This window comes from Pelobates fuscus, chromosome 13 (genome assembly GCF_036172605.1).
Source record: "Pelobates fuscus isolate aPelFus1 chromosome 13, aPelFus1.pri, whole genome shotgun sequence".
Classification (NCBI taxonomy): Eukaryota; Metazoa; Chordata; class Amphibia; order Anura; family Pelobatidae; genus Pelobates; species Pelobates fuscus.
The window spans coordinates 112,204,160-112,218,006 of NC_086329.1; the positions used below are offsets into that span (position 1 = coordinate 112,204,160).

The following is a 13,847-nucleotide window of genomic DNA, read 5'->3' on the forward strand; positions in this document are numbered from 1 at the left end:
TCGCCTGGCACCCCGACTTGGTACCTCCGTTAATGGATGCTCCTAGCGCTTCCAGAGGACTCCAAGCACTCCACCAGACACCATAAGCACCGCAGGCTGCAGCTATCTCCCTTCAGAACGAAGCAGGAACAAGCTCTTACAAGAGCTCAGTGATTATAGCAAGGGAATATGCCTAGCATAGCAATCCCTTGTAGCAGATTCCCCCAATAAGACACAGGACTCAAGTTGAGGGTAAAACAGGAACTCTGGACTGGCTCATCCAGCCTGGCTTTTATTTCCAACTCACACATACAGGCCACACCCAGGGGGAGGCATAAAAGAACCAATGACATAGATGTTACCTCCCACACATCCCCTCCCCTTAGTGTGACACATAATCCCATTATGCATACAGTGTAACATATACTTTTACACAACTTTCATAACTTTAAAACCATACATCACATTCACATAAAAATACATATCCACAATCAATCCATTCAGGGGAACAACATATTAAAAAATGGCATGAATCCGACCAGGGGTTAAAAAGTTACTAAAAGTATCTTTTGTTCCTTTCTGGCTGGCAGAAAAACATCCCCACAATGCACCCTGGTTTCCTCCCTTCTGCCCTGGAGTTAATTGGAGAAGTAATCCAATTACCCAGGACTAAATGCAGACTCCATTAACCACATGGTTGCAAAACAACATAAAACACTTTAAAATACATAAAGTCACATTTACACATAACACACAGACATTTCACCTATCCCCAGATAGCTGGGATCTGCACGCACAAAACTACCGAATAGCGCGCAGATCCTACTCACACAGTACAATTGCCATGGAGCTAAAGTCTTTCCCATAGTCTTTCATTATATAGATAGGCTCCATGGTATGGCTATCTGGGGTATCACATTCCCATAAAGTCTGGTCCATAGTCCAAAGGCAAGAGGCGGGCAAGCAGCCCCCTCCAAGGACACGTGGCGAGTTCGGTTTCGCCACACTTCTCCCCTTTACCCCCCAGACTAACAGGGTATCTGACCTCCTGCCGGTCCGTGCCCTGGTTAGTCCAGCAACCCACCCATGAAGCACAAACAGCAGTACCTCCCACCCACAATAACTGGTTACTACACCTGGGTAGAGGAGAACTTTGTCCAGGTCCAGGTGCCTCACCACGGCTGTGTGGGGGACTGGTAGTCTGCCTTGGTGGGTTGCTGAGTGGGCAGAGACCAGCGGTACTCTGCCCTGGTGCCAGCGCTACCACTGAAGTAGCCTGATTGGAGCCTGGTTGTGGGAGGGGGAGACCGACCGTCTCCCCTCTGGGTACATAGCTCTGCTGCTGGAGACAGACTGTCTCCCCTTTGGCTAAACAGCCCTGTCGTGGGGGGGCAGGACCGACCATCCCTACCCCCTGTGCTGGAAGTGCAGAGACCACTGTCCCATCTGCACAGGTGTGGGGCTTACAGTCTCCCCCTGGTACATTAAGCTGCCGCTGGGGAGAGGTGGTAACCAGCTCCTCTCCCATTAGAACACTCTGCCGCTGGGGAATGGAGACTGGGCTCTCTATTCCCTGTACATTAATGATCCGCCGCTGGGGAGAGATGGTAACAATCTCCTCTCCCATACATACTTTCCGCCTTTGTGGAGGGAGACTGACTGTCTCTCCTCCCAATACATTGTCCTGCTGCTGGGGGGGGAGGTCGATGCTCTCCACTTTCTGTAACTCCAGCTCTAGTTGGGGATCTGGGCCGGTTGCCCAGCATCCCTGTAGGGCCGGTGGAGAGATCTCGGTCCCATCTCCACCTGCCTGCAGGGGGTCCTCCCAGGACCAGTCTATGAGGTCCTCTACCTCGGGTACCTCTGGTTGCTGTTGGGGAGGGAGACCGGTTGTCTCTTCCTCCAATAACCCATTCTGCCGCTGAGGAGTGAGACCGACTGTCTCCCCTCCCTGTAAAACATACTGCCGCTGGGGATCTGGGCCGGGTGCCCAGCATCCCTGTAGGGCCGGTAGAGAGACCTCGGTCCCATCTCCACCGGCCACTTCGGTTTCTTCCTCGTCCCACTCTACCTGTGGCTGGAGTTTCTCCCAACGTGCCCACTGGCCTTCCCTCAACGCCCTGTGTTGTAGGTTCCGGGTCACCATGTCCCACACGAACCGCACGTATTTCTCCTCTGGATTGGGTCCGTAAAACTTCAGGCGCAACCCTACCATCGTGCCAAACTCTAGTACGGAGTAGCTATACGCCATGCTTGCTGTAGCCACTGCTGGTTCCATTATGTTGCTGAAGATAGGGACGCTGCACAACTCCACACGTTACCGGTGTCTCTGAGCTGCTTCTCCTCGCACTAGGACGCCATCCCACCGCTTGCCACCAATGTAACGGATCGCCTGGCACCCCGACTTGGTACCTCCGTTAATGGATGCTCCTAGCGCTTCCAGAGGACTCCAAGCACTCCACCAGACACCATAAGCACCGCAGGCTGCAGCTATCTCCCTTCAGAACGAAGCAGGAACAAGCTCTTACAAGAGCTCAGTGATTATAGCAAGGGAATATGCCTAGCATAGCAATCCCTTGTAGCAGATTCCCCCAATAAGACACAGGACTCAAGTTGAGGGTAAAACAGGAACTCTGGACTGGCTCATCCAGCCTGGCTTTTATTTCCAACTCACACATACAGGCCACACCCAGGGGGAGGCATAAAAGAACCAATGACATAGATGTTACCTCCCACACATCCCCTCCCCTTAGTGTGACACATAATCCCATTATGCATACAGTGTAACATATACTTTTACACAACTTTCATAACTTTAAAACCATACATCACATTCACATAAAAATACATATCCACAATCAATCCATTCAGGGGAACAACATATTAAAAAATGGCATGAATCCGACCAGGGGTTAAAAAGTTACTAAAAGTATCTTTTGTTCCTTTCTGGCTGGCAGAAAAACATCCCCACAATGCACCCTGGTTTCCTCCCTTCTGCCCTGGAGTTAATTGGAGAAGTAATCCAATTACCCAGGACTAAATGCAGACTCCATTAACCACATGGTTGCAAAACAACATAAAACACTTTAAAATACATAAAGTCACATTTACACATAACACACAGACATTTCACCTATCCCCAGATAGCTGGGATCTGCACGCACAAAACTACCGAATAGCGCGCAGATCCTACTCACACAGTACAATTGCCATGGAGCTAAAGTCTTTCCCATAGTCTTTCATTATATAGATAGGCTCCATGGTATGGCTATCTGGGGTATCACATTCCCATAAAGTCTGGTCCATAGTCCAAAGGCAAGAGGCGGGCAAGCAGCCCCCTCCAAGGACACGTGGCGAGTTCGGTTTCGCCACAGATAATATTATAGACTAGGTTCAAACTCAGCACAAATAAACAAACATTAAAAGTGTAAAATTAAACTATAATTAGTCTGACAAAATCATTCAGCCAACAAAATTCATAAAAGGAACATACAAGATCTCCAAAACTAGGGATGGTGAATACATAGTGTAATCTATAAAACATATATCAATAAGCAATCTAATATAATATCACTCACATTCTTAAGAGTCATATATCAGACTCTATACAATGCACACAGGGTCCCTACCCAGGTTTCAATATCTATTCTGTGCATAGGGAAACTAAAGCAGGAAACTTGGGTTTCAGTATATATATATATATATATATATATATATATATTTATTTATACATATATATATACACTGCACAAAAAAATAAAGGGAACACAAAAATAACACATCCTAGATCTGAATGAATTAAATATTATTCTGAAATACTTTGTTCTTTACATAGTTGAATGTGCTGACAACAAAATCACACAACAATTTAAAAATAGAAATCAAACCCATGGAGGTCTGGATTTGGAGTCACACTAGTTGCTATTAAACAGAGAAACTTTTTGGATTTATGAGTTAGATACGGTATTCCCAAAAGGCTTGAATGAGACAATCTCCTTTCACTCTTTTTTTTTTGTAGAAGTCCTTATTATAAGTGAACTTTTATGTAATAGTCTTCCTTTAGTTCTTCCTTTGAATAATGTTGCTCACTGAATTTTAATGTACCCAGAAGAGATATGGGCACAGCGCTCCAGCTAGGATTTATTTTTTTAATATATACATTTTTAAAATGGACATTCTGTGATATATGATATAGTACTTGTTTATATACCAAAATCATTATTTGATTAAGATATATAATCTAGCTTGGATTAACACCATAGTATATAGGTGTATATAATATAATATATATCTTTGATTTATAATCATACCTTATTGTGGTTGCTGATCATATATCCCAGAGTGTTTATCTGTGTGTGTATTGGTGTACATGTATATTGATATTTAGAATATGAGGTTAGTCTTATATGTTTTAACTGGGCTATATAGTATTGGCCCAGATCACTAGTAATGTAATTGACATGATTTTTAAGTGTTATTGCACATTTTGCACTTATTGCCCTTTATAATCAATTTTTCACTTTTCGCACTTTATTATATGCACATGTCACTTTCCATTATCTATATATGGACTAATATCCATTCACTGATGTGCTTCTCCTTTCAGGACTACCACTTTAATAATGCACTTTATAACATTTATATCAAATTCGTAATTTGCAGTAGTACACTATTCACTACTCTAGCTCATCACACAGCTGCACAAAGTATATCTTAATTTGGTCATTCATTGTTTATATTAAAATTTTCACCCGTTTTCTACCCCACTTCACTTGTACTGAATATGTCCGTTCTCTTAAATTTCCATAGCGATGCATTGTGTGTTCGCGTCGCTATGGTAACGAACGGAACGTCATCACGTTATGACGTCACTAAAGGGGGCGGAGTTTGTTCGCACATGCGCACTGAACACGCCAGGACGAAAGTTAGACGGCGGTCTTCACCTGGGGGTAAGCCAATTCATTTAATTTAATAATGTTATGTATAAATGCAATGCATGTTTGTCATTTGTTTTTACTTGATCCTGATGAAAGTTCTCTATGGAGGACTGAAACGTTGATCGCTGTTTTTTTTACTTTTTTTCATTAAACTTTGGACTTTTACAAATCCGTGAGTGCAGCTATCTATTTGGATTTATGGATATTATAGCTGATTTTAGCTTGTACCCGGTCATTAAGGGACATTAAAGCTTGAGTGCAGGAGGAATTCCTATTTTCTATTTTTTATACATATATATATATACACTGCACACAAAAATAAAGGGAACACAAAAATAACACATCCTAGATCTGAATGAATTAAATATTATTCTGAAATACTTTGTTCTTTACATAGTTGAATGTGCTGACAACAAAATCACACAAAAATGTAAAAATAGAAATGTTTCAACCCATGGAGGTCTGGATTTGGAGTCACACTCCAAATTACAGTGGAAAAACACACTACAGGCTGATTCAACTTTGATGTAATGTCCTTAAAACAAGTCAAAATGAGGCTCAGTAGTGTGTGTGGCCTCCACGTGCCTGTGTGACCACCCTACAACGCCTGTGCATGCTCCTAATGAGGTGGTGGATGGTCTCCTGAGTAATCTCCTCCCAGACCTGGACTAAAGCATCTGCCAACTCATGGACAGTCTGTGGTGCAACGTGACGTTGGTGGATGGAGCGAGACATGATGTCCCAGATGTGCTCAATTGGATTCAGGTCTGGGGAACGGGAAGGTCAGTCCATAGCATCAATGCCTTCGTCTTGCAGGAACTGCTGACACACTCCAGCCACATGAGGTCTAGCATTGTCTTGCATTAGGAGGAACCCAGGGCCAACCTCACCAGCATATGGTCTCACAAGGGGTCTGAGGATCTCATCTCGGTACCTAATGGCAGTCAGGCTACCCCTGGCGAGCACATGGAGGGTTGTTTGCCCCCCCCCCCCCAAAGAAATGTCATCCCACACCATTACTGACCCACTGCCAAACCGGTCATACTGGAGGAAAAAAAGGAAAACCCTTCCCTCCCCTTTTAACAAAATTAAAAAAAAAATCACTGCAATATTTCGTCTGGTCGTGACACAAAAAAGAAAAAATATCTTATAACCTACTGTCTATCTTTGCCACCCACCTCCCTAATTAAAAATGTCTACCTCAACCTGAATTTCCTTTAATATACTTTAATATTATGGTAAATCTACTAAATGGGTCCATGTAGATCCATATTCTTTGTTCGCTTTTTTCTTTTGTGGGTGTGGGAACCATGGTTTATTTTGTAACTGTGGCATTTCTGCATCTTACTTTAACCCCTTAGTGACCAGACCGCTTTTCAATGTTTTTTTTTTGTCAATCTTTCTTTTATTAAGGCATGTGCAATAGGGTACAGAACAAAGAGAGGGGAAATGCAATAGTGATATACAGATAGGGGTAATACAACGTTAATTCCATTTCCTGCTACACAATGCCTAATTTTTTATTTTTATGTAGGTTAACGAGTTTAGGTTCACGTTTGGTTTTGAAACGAGGCTTGCTATGCCACGACAATAAACACGGGCCTGCCAAGAAGCGTAAGGCTTTTGAGGCATATGATAGTACTGCACATTTTTTTTTTTTTAAACAAGAAACAGGCTGAGACATATAATGTCACTTAACACGAGTAAAACAAATTCAAATAGTATGATGGACAGACGGCATGAAATACATGGCTTAATAACATAAGTTCTTATTGTTAGCAGGCGAGTGATTGTAAGCATTATTCCATTGGCTTGTGATGTAGCGTAAACCCATTAGTACCAAAACAGAGCCTGCCAAGGTGAACTGTTAAGATAGAGAGTGGTTAGGCTATATAACATCGTAGACACGCATTAGAGATTCAAGGTGTCGCGCTGAACATTCAAGATTATTGAAGGCTAGACTACTGTCTGAGTGTTCATCAGTAGCAAAAACATTCGTAAGGAGGCAACTACGCTAAATGCGCATATAGTGATGGCTATGCTCAAGGCTATGCATGTATGGCTGTGTGTGTTTGCAAAGAGCTTTCTTTTACACTTCTCTGGGTTTGTGACTGGTGTGTACACATGTATCAGGTACCCATGTTTCTAGGCTGTATATGTTGAGTGTGTTCCTGTGTCTCCTGTGAGAAGAGTAAGCTGAGGGTGTGTAGCGCAGTGTTCCAGATAACAGTGTACGTGAGATTAGGATAAGATAATAGCATAACGGTATACAAGAGGCAATGTGGTAAGCCAAGTAAATTCAATGTACGATCTAGGGTGAATTAGAAAGGCATGACTAGATTAACATTTATCTGACATATTAGGCAGATCATACATTTCTGTCGCGCAGGAGTACGGAGTACCTCACTTGCATAGCTTGCCAGGTATAGCGGGTAAGCAGAGCTACGTATTATGTACTAATAAGCTCAGCAACGTTTTATGGGAGATGGAATATAGAGGTTGCAGCGGTAGTTTTATATTTACGGCTGGCAGGTGGAGCAGTCTCGGGTTTAACGTAAACCTCGCATTCGGAAACTGGGGGTTAGAGTCCAACAGGAACTTGAGGCGAGTTCTTAATCGAATGTTCCGTGGGGTGCGGGTATGTGTCCGCTGTTGCCTGCTGGGCTGACCCCAGGGTACGGGAGTAGTTCCTGGATCATCCGATTCCCGTGGTTGGCAGCTGTGATGCAGTCGCATGGTAATCCTGTAGTCTGCGCAAGCTTGAGGAGGGTTGTAGCTGTATGCTCCGGTCGGTGGGGAGTCCAGAGGCCCCTGCGGCTCCGCTGATGGTGGCAGTGTGGCGTGTGCCGTAGCGGACCCCGCTCCAGCCCCAGGCCTTTTGGAAGGTCCGCATCTGTGTGCCACAGACTCGGGTATGCAGTGCAGCCGGGTCTACCCCTTTATGGGCGCTGCGGAGGGCCCCGGTGGTCTGGCGCCGCCAGCGGCGGGTGGTCCTCCGGCGTTGTGGGCGATGCTGCGGGGGTATACCCCGTTTGGCCTTCGGCCTAGGATGACAGGGAGCCTGGTTGGCGTGTGCCCCAGGTCGGAATCTGTCCGAGCGGGGCGTGCTCCGCCTTTTCTCCTTGTCTTCCCGTACATACTTTGGTGACTGCAGTGCCATGCGCTGCTCCAGTCTCTCCCAGAAGCGCTGGAAGGCCTCATCTATACGTTTGATGGAGCGCTCAATCATGTCTCCGCCAGGATCAGCATGTATCGGCGCCATTTGTGTTACGGCTTGTGCACGAGGCCTGTCTTGTGAAGTTCAAGGAAGCAAGGTGAATGGTTAGTGTAGGACCCACCTAAGAGATTTGCCTTGACTAACATTGTCAATACACAGCAAACAGATTTTTACCAGTATAGTCCCACAAGAATCTGATTGCATCAAAGGAAATGATCTCCTGTGGATGTACAGTAAGGACCATCTACTTTGCAAATAAAAGGAGCTTAACTTTACAGACCATTTCCCTGAACCAGTCAGTTAGGAATGTCAGCTCTCAGTAAGTGCAGTTTGAATGACCTTTCATGTGGCATCTCACATTACTAGTTTAATTAATGATTTTAATGTTCATGTAAAATGTGAATAATAATAATAATAATTCCATTTTTTTCAAGCCAGACAAAATCACAGGAAGTTATTGAAAAATAATGAATTTACCAATTAGTGATCTGTATTCTTTTAAAGCAATTGGTCACCTTTTGGCTTAACCCCTTAAGGACCAAACTTCTGGAATAAAAGGGAATCATGACATCTCACACATGTCATGTGTGCTTAAGGGGTTAAACATTTATTGTAAAAAAAATGCAATTGACAAAGATAGAAAAAACTCCATTTCAATTCTTCAAATGTTAAACAGATCATTTACAGTTTCCCAGATGAAATGAGAACAAAACTGGCATTTTGTGCATCGGCTGCTGCCTTTGGGAGACCCAAACATGCACATTTACTCTCTTTACTTACGTGTTTTCTTACTGAATAACATGGAATTCCTTCCAGAGGTTCCGAAAATTAGTCTAGGACAGAATATTTGGCCAGGTTTTTCTTTCATGAAATTGTTCAGGTGATATCATAATATAAAGTAACAGATTAGATACCTAGCACTTTTATAATATGCAGCAGGTTTTAGTAAGTAAGAAAAATATACCGTGTCGAATATTCTGCTGATTAAAGTCTGTGAGATACTAAATTGTTTAATTTGTTTGAATCAGAATGAATTAAATCTGTTAGAAAAAAAAATATTTGTAATACCTTATCTTCAAATATTCTTACATTCCCGATGATATTGGAGTACTTTGTCGTAGCGGTGGTCTGAACCAAGATATGACCAAATAGTCTAACTGAATCCCCAGATTTTATTGCTGAGATAGGTGATTTTAAGTTGCCTTGCAAAATGTAAAACTGTTTTTGTTGTGTGTGCTGTTCCTTAACCCCTTAAGTCCGGAGGGCGTACTATTACGTCCTTTTAAAAGCGGCTCTAAACGCCGCCGGACGTAATAGTACGCCCTCCGTTTTTTAGTAACTTACCCGGTCGCTGGCGGTCCCACGCCGGCGATCGCGGTTCGGGGGACTCCCAGGGAGCCCCCCGCGGCACGTCCGCCCTCCAGGAGCCCTCCCGGCCATGTGAGAGTGAGGTCCTTGCGAGGACCTCACAATCACATGGCCGGTATAGCTGCCTGCTGCATTGCCAGCAGGGGGACCAACTGTAATGACAGTTGGTCCCCCTGCTGGCTGAAAATCAAATAAAAAAATGTTAAAACAGTGTAAAAAAAAATAAATTATATACTTAGATCATATATATATATTATATATATATGATCTAAGTATATATATATACACATATACACACATACACATACACCGTCTAGGTGTATTTTAATATTAATATATATATAATTATATATATATATTAATATCAAATTACACGTAGACTGATACTGATTAAATATATATATAATTATTGTTATATATATATTTATAAATAATATAAAAAAAATTAATATGTAAATACGTAAAAAAATTAAATAAAAAAAATAATTAAAAATAAAATATAAAAAAATATATAGATGTGTTTTATTTCGTTCTAACTGTATTCTGATATTAATATATATATATTTATATCAAAATACACTTATAACGAAATAATATATATATCTATATACATAAATATATACGTATATATCACTATATATATACCTATATATAAATAAAAATATTAAAAAAAATATATATATATATATACGTATATATACACATATGTATATATATACATATATTAATTCTACACATATATTTATGTAATAATTTTACATAATTAGGTATCCTAATTAATTACAATTAGCGGGACCTGCCTGACCACCCATGCCGAAAGTATAGGGAATTTAATTTGCTAGCACTATATTTAACCCTATAACTTTCCAAGACACCATAAAACCTGTACATGGGGGGTACTGTTTTACTCGGGAGACTTCGCTGAACACAAATATTAGTGTTTCAAAACAGTAAAATGTATTACAACCATGATATCGCCAGTAAAAGTGACGTTTTTTGCATTTTTCACGCACAAACAGCACTTACAGGGACGATATTATTGCTGCAATACTTTTTACTGTTTTGAAACACAAATATTTGTGTTCAGCGAAGTCTCCTGAGTACAACAGTACCCCTCATGTACAGGTTTTATGGTGTTTTCAAAAATTACAGCGTCAAATATAAGGCTTGTGTTTAATTTTTTTCACATTAAAATTCGCCAGATTGCTTACGTTGCCTTTATGACCCTATGGTAGCCCAAGAATGAAAATTACCCCTATGATGGCATACCATTTGCAATAGTAGACAACCAAAGGTATTGCAAATGGGGTATGTCCAGTATTTTTTAGTAGCCACTTAGTCACAAACACTGGCCAAAATTGGCGTTTTTTGCATTTTTCACACACAAACAAATACAAACGCTAACTTTGGCCAGTGTTTGTGACCAAATGGCTACTAAAAAAGACTGGACATCGCTTATTTGCAATACCTTGGGTCGTCTACTATTGCAAATGGTATGCCATTATGGGTGTAAATTTATTTCCTGGGCTACTATACAGTCTCAAAGGCAACGTAACCAATCTGGCGAATTTCCATTTCAAATGTAACACGCTATATTTGACCCTGTAACTTCCCAAAACACCATAAAACCTGTACATAGGGGGTACTGTTTTACACGTGAGACTTTGCTGAATACAAATATGTGTATTTTATTGCAGTAAAAGCAAACAGTATTATGACATTGACAGTTAAAATGTCATGAAGAACGAAAAAAATAAAAAAAAATCTTATTTTCTCCCATTTTTTTCATATTAAATTATGTTTCATAGCTAAATATTTGATATTAAATGAAAGCCCTGTTTCCCCTGAATAAAATGATATATAATAAGGGGGGGTGCATTTAATATGAAAGAGGTGAATTACGGTTGGACAGACATATAGCGCAAATGCCAGGTTTTGTTTACGTTTTGTTTCGTTCACAACTTGTACATTTGGCTGCGGTGTTAAGGGGTTAATCTGTATATAAATATATATATTATTATTTATTTTATTTATTTATTTTTACGACAGCACCACTGCTACAAAATGCATTTTACGCGTGTGTCCCAATCCCCTTTTTTCTTTGTATGTCTGGAGTCCAAAACTGACTCGTTTTGAGTTGAGCACCCTGACCCATCTCTCTATTTTAGAGGTTTTAGAGAGCAATATCCCTTTATCGATTTTGATTTGATATAGAGCAGATGTATCATCATGCATTGTTCACATATACTTAAAATAACTCTCACTTTAAATATTTAGTTACAATGCTTTATTTTTGTAACTTATTTTGCTCACATTTTAGGTGATATATATTAACAATGCACTGACAAGTAATGAATTTAATGCATATTAAATTATATCAATTTAGAATTGTCACTAAGTAGTTGTTTGTCTCATATGTTAATATTAGTGTAGGACCCACTGTATTGGGGTACTGTGGCAGAGTGGTGGGCTTAACACAATATGGCCATAAGGTGAAACTGAATCCTCAGATTTGTTTCCTGAGATAGGTGATTTCATTAGCTTTATTATATTTAAACTGTATTTGTTTGTGTGCGCTGTTCCTATATATGTTAGAATAATTTCTGATTCTGTTTCAAACTAATTAAATTGAGCTGAGTATCTTTTATTTTAGCATTGTTTTTCATTTTTACACCAGAATAAAATATATAAATATATATTGTTTGTTTATTTTACAAATAAAATAACCATGCAACATGTCTATGATATAATATCCCAATGACAAACGTGGTCTGATTTGTACACCATTTTAACGTTACGAGGGTTCATAAATATTTTTTTAAATAAATAAAACACATTCTTCAAGTTATTGTGGCTCTCTTGCAGATACCTGTGGGTCTCCTTTTCATATATTATGGAGAATGTGAACAGGACGAGGGTTACTGAGTTTATTTTAGCTGCTTTTTCTAGTTTCCATCAATTTCAAGTTTTACTGTTTATTGTTGTCCTATTTGCGTATGTTGTTTGCATTATGGGAAATAGTGCAACTGTTACTCTTATCAGCAGCAAATCATCACTTCAAACCCCAATGTATTTTTTTATTAGCACATTTTCTGCCTTGGAAATCATATTTGTCACTGTTACTATCCCAAAACTTCTAGCTAACCTCATTGGTGTGGATCGTAAGATATCGTTTAACGGCTGTTTTGCACAGCTTTTTGCGTTCAATGCATTGGGGGTAACGGAATGCTATCTTCTTGCAGTCATGGGCTTCGACCGGGACCTGGCAATTAACAATCCTTTACATTATACAGCTATAACCACCAAAGGATTCTGTATTAAGCTAGCAATTTGCCCATGGATTGCTGGTTTTACCATAGCTCTCGTACCCACAGTGTTTACTGCCAATTTAGAGTTTTGTGGGCCTAATATGGTCAACCATTTCTTCTGTGACCTAGCTCCTTTGCAGAATTTGACTTGTTCTGATCCCTTCATCAGCAATGTGGCTACAAGTTGTGCAGCTGTTTTTGCCACTGTTGTCCCATTTATCACTGTGATTGGATGCTACGTTGATATTATCATTGCCATCTCAAAGATTAAAAGTGCTGGTGGAAAAAGGAAAGCCTTCTCCACTTGTTCATCCCACCTTATTGTTACCAGCATGTTCTTTGGCTCAGCCATTGTCGTATATGTGAATCCAAAGGGCAGTCAATATGATAAATTCCTAGCCCTTGTTTACACTGTATTTATTCCTTTGTTAAACCCTTTCATCTACACACTGAGAAACAAAGATGTGAAATCTGCCTTTAGGAACTCAAAAATTCTAAAGGGTCAATGGGGATTGTTTCATGACTGATTAAATAGACTGAAAACTGGAAAACAAATTAGTTCTGAGTATTAAGAATCAAATGAATGGTGTTTTCTGTGTATGAGTAACATAGATCTAAAGACAGAAAGACAAACAGAAATATTAAACATAATCTATGATTTACTCTTAATATTCCATTTTAACTGATATTTTTTTTCTTTTTTAATGTATTGTATTTGAAAAATTGACCTATTTTGTACATGTGTGTAGCAAATTTAGTTTACTGTGTTCTGCATTTCAAATATGTTACTGAAAATAAAGGAATCTCCTTGCATTTTCTCTGTAAATAATTTAAAATTAAAAAAAAAAAAACAATATTATATTTTAGTTTATTTAGGAATTTCTCATGGAGAATGAGCCGTATGTTTACATGTTATTGGTAGTAAAATAAATGAAATCAATAATAAACCATAGACATGAGAAATATAATATTTATGACGTATGACAATGTACTGCTTAACTTATTTCATAACAAAGTGAACTTGAGTGGTCGATAACA

At 40.0% G+C, this 13,847-nt stretch overlaps 1 protein-coding gene across 1 annotated transcript; it reads left to right on the forward strand.

The window, feature by feature from the left end:
• The first annotated feature begins 12,394 nt into the window (after nucleotides 1-12,394).
• LOC134582735 (olfactory receptor 6C75-like) lies at nucleotides 12,395-13,336 on the forward strand. Its single transcript, XM_063439376.1, has one exon. The coding sequence runs from the start codon at nucleotides 12,395-12,397 to the stop codon at nucleotides 13,334-13,336; it is 942 nt and encodes a 313-aa protein (XP_063295446.1).
• Nucleotides 13,337-13,847: the final 511 nt, after the last annotated feature.